The 4,428-nt window shown below is 29.0% G+C and overlaps 2 protein-coding genes across 2 annotated transcripts in view; one reads left to right on the top strand and one right to left on the bottom strand.

The window, feature by feature from the left end:
* The window catches only part of HELRODRAFT_164184 (hypothetical protein), a gene marked incomplete at both ends in the record, with an annotated part of 4,656 nt that extends 4,498 nt beyond the window's left edge, over positions 1-158 (top strand). The window contains one exon of the mRNA XM_009029190.1: positions 117-158. Coding sequence (XP_009027438.1) covers positions 117-158 — 42 coding nt within the window. The remainder of the gene's footprint in view (positions 1-116) is intronic.
* Positions 159-1,927: 1,769 nt separating this feature from the next.
* HELRODRAFT_164183 (hypothetical protein) lies at positions 1,928-3,274 on the bottom strand (the record flags this gene model as incomplete). The annotated part of the gene is made up of 3 exons (XM_009029189.1): positions 1,928-2,095; positions 2,188-2,313; positions 2,705-3,274. 3 exons carry the CDS (start codon positions 3,272-3,274, stop codon positions 1,928-1,930), a joined length of 864 nt encoding a protein of 287 aa, XP_009027437.1.
* Positions 3,275-4,428: the final 1,154 nt, after the last annotated feature.

Here is a 4,428-nt window from a genome sequence, read left to right as displayed (position 1 = left end):
GCTAAAGTTTCTGAAAATTCAAAGAAACTTTGTGATAATTCCTCTAATATTACTGTTGATCCTAATGGTACAATAAAAACTTCTGATCAATTTTCTGAAAACTCATCTGTTTTAAGCTCTGCTTTCAGAATCTGTATACTGGAAAGTCAGAAAGATAAATTTTTCAACTCAGATATATGGCCTCGTCAAGCTATTGTCAGAGACCGGGTTTTTTAAACCAAGGACAACAATTCTGTCAATCATGGCTGATCTAAATTTACTTAATAAAATATGTTGCCCAGTGTTTATTAACAGTTGCTACAATTTTAAGTTGGACACTTCAAAGGATGATTTATGCAATTTGTATGGAGATATTGATAACTCCTTCTTTCATTCATATATGCTAAAATAATGCTTGTGTGTTTTATATATGTACAGAGCTGAACATTTATATATCTATTATTTTGATTACTTCAGTATATGTATTCATATGTGCTTATGTGTTTATGTATGTACCAAGATGAACATTTATATATCTATTGCTTTTATTACATCAGTATATATTTTCATGCATACTTATGTGTTTATATATGTAGAAAAACGAAGATCCATATATCTATTACTTTTAGTACATCAGTGTATGTATTCAAACGTGATTTTGTTTTTAAATTGCATATCGTATCACGGAGGTCTGTACAAGTTTTGATTTTCTTATGGGATCTCCGTAAATCCTCACAATCTCAAATTTTCATTTTGTGTTTCGGATTTAAATAAATGAATTTTGAATTTTTTCATTTAATTAACCAATTTTTGGGGATTTGGGCTTATGGGTTGTACACTTGCGCTCATTAAATTTTTTTCTGTTATGTTATGTTATGTTATGTTATTTAATATTTATGAATATGTCATATGTTGGTCGTACCAATATAAGTATGTACTTATATATTGGTATGTTAATTTATGTTAAGTTGTAATTTGGTATGTATGTTAATTTGTATATACCTATGTGCGTATCCGTATATGTATATATATATATGATGATGATAACACTTGTGTTAAGTATCAAAGATAGATACACTTCACACATACGTTTTGTATAACACACATACGCACACACATTTACATACACATGTATGCATATATGGATGTGTATAAATTGAACTAACTTTCTTTATTCAAATCCACTGAAGTAATTTGTAGAAGCTGCTCGCTTGGCTTTATTAATGTTGACCCCAGAGAGACTCAGCTATGGTCCTAAATACTCATAAATACATAAAAACTAACACACGTACATATATGCGAACAAACAAAAAAACAAAATTGTTTAATCTGAAAATTTTTGAAAATTAAAAATTTAATTTTGCAGGCGGTTTTTTAAACAACGCACTTGAATCTGCATCCATGGCAAACCGCACAGACAAAATCCGCAAATCACAAAATCCGCAGAGTTTTAAGAATTTTTTATTTGGTAACTGTGGTTTGAAACCTCATTGTGGTTATCTGCTTGGAGCTCTGCTATACACACATCTATTATATTTATATATATATATTATATTATACATCTATTATAGTAACCCAACCAACAAAATGTCTCGCCCCCAACCCTAAAAGTTCTGGCAGGCCTGCTCACACAGAAAAAGTTTTATTTCACTAGCAACATCAATAAAAAATATTTTGACACTCTAATAATGTTCTGGAAAAGTTGAAAAATTAAGTTTACAAGCTTTCAAATGTTTACAAATAATAGATGCACTAGGTTTGCAGACATTAGGTTAATAGGGTGGAATTAAAAATGTAAACAGTTAAAGACAAAAAATGCAAAACGAACTAATATTAACTTACATTGAATTCATAGTTTTAAATAAAAAAATAAAAAAGATAAATGAAAACAGGTACACAAATTACAACCACATAAATGTATCATAAAATTAAATTTCAAAATTAATTTTTATACCAAAGCTAGCTCTGCAACTTCCTTCCAATCAGTTGGCAGGACAACACCTTTATTGAAATATTTAATCAGATATGGCTTACAGAACTCACTATTGGCAGAAAAAGCCAATAAAAAGTTTGATGTTGATCTGATGTACAAGCAGTGCCTACAATATAAAGCCATCTATTGAAATGTAAACATTCAAACATTAGTTGACATTTTTATGAATTTTTACCAAAAACATTTAAAAGATTATTTAAAATTTAAAATTTGACCTTCAGTATAAATTCAGGGTCTTCTGAAGCTATTTGAGTAGCCAATTTACTGATGTTTGAACCTTCTCCTTTCAAAAAAGTTGGTGACTTTATTAAGGAAGTGCTTACTTCATTGACCAACATTTTCTAGTTTTAAAATATATTTAAAACATATAAGTAAATATATATTTTATGCAAACATAAAAAAATGGAAAAAAGTGGTTAAGTTAAGAAACCAATTGGCAAATAATATTGAACTTCTTTATTTGGCCTATTGTTGCCTTTTTTGATCTCACACATTCTTCTAAAGTTGGTAAGTAATAATTTTTTTCTAAATATTAAAAGTACTTATCTTGTGTTTATGCAAGATGCATCACATTGTGTGCTTTTAAAGAACAGAACTATTGGCATTCCGTTAATTACCAATGTAGTTAAAAAACAAATAGTGTCATTACTACATTATCAATCAGTGATTAGACATTCTCTATCAGAATCGAATATTATAGGCTTTAAATTAAAAATAATAAAAATAGCAAACCTTGCGATCCAATAAGCTTTTTTCATGAGAAATGCATGATGATAGGTCTACAGGCATACAGAATGTAAAATCTAATGGCCTTGGAACAGATAAGGAACAGAAAACATTTTCATAATCATAATCGGAAAAAACACTTTCTTTTACATCATGTTCACAATTTTTAGTCAGCTTATATTTCACTTCAATTTTATCTGTGTTGTCCTTGTGCTTTCTTTTCAAGTGATTTTTAGTTTTTTCAGTTAAAACAATTTTTTTCTTAATTTTAGCAGTCGTTGCAGGCTTTGTGCTACATGAAGAAACATTCTGTAGTTTGAAGTGACTCCCAAAATTTACATCAAACGACAAAATAGTAGCGTGCGACTTATCCAAGATGCACTTGTGTTTTTTTTCTAAAAGTTCCAGATTTAAGGAAGGAGCACATCTTGCATCTAAACCACGGGAAGAATCCATGACCGAATATGAATTATTTTTAAAAGTTGCAGCATTTTTTAGAACTGACGCTTCAAGTCTAGAAGAATCAAGCTTTGTTAGATAATTTTCATTGGATTTAGCTAACATTTTAGCATACATTTTTCAACTCCAAGAAGAAAGACAACGCACGACGTACTTGATACGTCGTAACGTCGTACTGAATACAGTTTGCGGATATGACAAGCGAGTAGTTGCACAACGATAAAAACGATTGCGCAACACAGACCGACCAGTCGTCATACTTTAAATTTTAATGCAAGTATTATAACATGTACCCTATAGTTACCGTTACTGATGTATATATAATGTATATATATAAATACATATATATACAATATACTATATAAATATATAATTTTATAAACATAAACTACCTTTAATTTTAATGCAAGTATTATAACATGTACCTTATAGTTACCGTTAGTGATGTATATATATATATACTTTTATAAACATAAACTATTTATATGCATACATATATAAATGCATATTCATAAATATGCAAATTCATAAATATGCAAAGCCAAAAATCAGTCAAGGATTTTTCCAGCATTATTTATTTTTAGTTTTTTTAAAAAAGTGTATGCCTGTAGTTAAAAGTCTTAGTAGTCTTAGAGTCTTACGTCACACAAGTTGTTTATCATGTTCTTACACCCGTAGATTTAATGATATTTTGTCTCTTTTTAACTTAACACAATATTGATCTTTTCCTACCCATACTTCTGGTAACACTATTGATTTTATTATAGCTTCATCTTTTTCTAAGCCTATTAATATCTCTGCTAGCTCTGTTCCTTATTCTGATCACCTCCTTATTGAATCTGTTTTTTCCTTAGATTTTCTTCCTTCAAATTCATCTATGTCTATTTCTAAAAGATGCTGGTCTTCTCTTAATAAAGATATTTTTCTTCAATCTCTTACTGACACTATTTTTGATACTACCTTATTTTCTGATGTTGATGATTTTGTCTATGCTTTTAATATCTACATTACTTCTATTCTAGATAAGCTTATACCTCTTAAATCTTTTACTTATAGGCTCTATTATCGTAAGGCTCCTTGGTTTGATTATGCTTGTGTAGTAGCCAAGAAATAACATCTGCTTCAACATCTAAAAATAGGTGGTCTGCTCTATCTAAACTTCTTCATAAGAAATCTTCTCACTCATCTTTTTCTGCTCAACAGTTTCATGACTTTTTTGTAAATAAAATTACTTCTTTAAGAACATCTAATTCTAATTTTTCTTCTCATAA

The sequence above is a fragment of the Helobdella robusta genome (genome assembly GCF_000326865.2).
Source record: "Helobdella robusta unplaced genomic scaffold HELROscaffold_6, whole genome shotgun sequence".
Taxonomy (NCBI): domain Eukaryota; kingdom Metazoa; phylum Annelida; class Clitellata; order Rhynchobdellida; family Glossiphoniidae; genus Helobdella; species Helobdella robusta.
The sequence above is the reverse complement of the archived record's forward strand: the minus strand, read 5'-3'. Positions and strand labels throughout refer to the sequence as shown.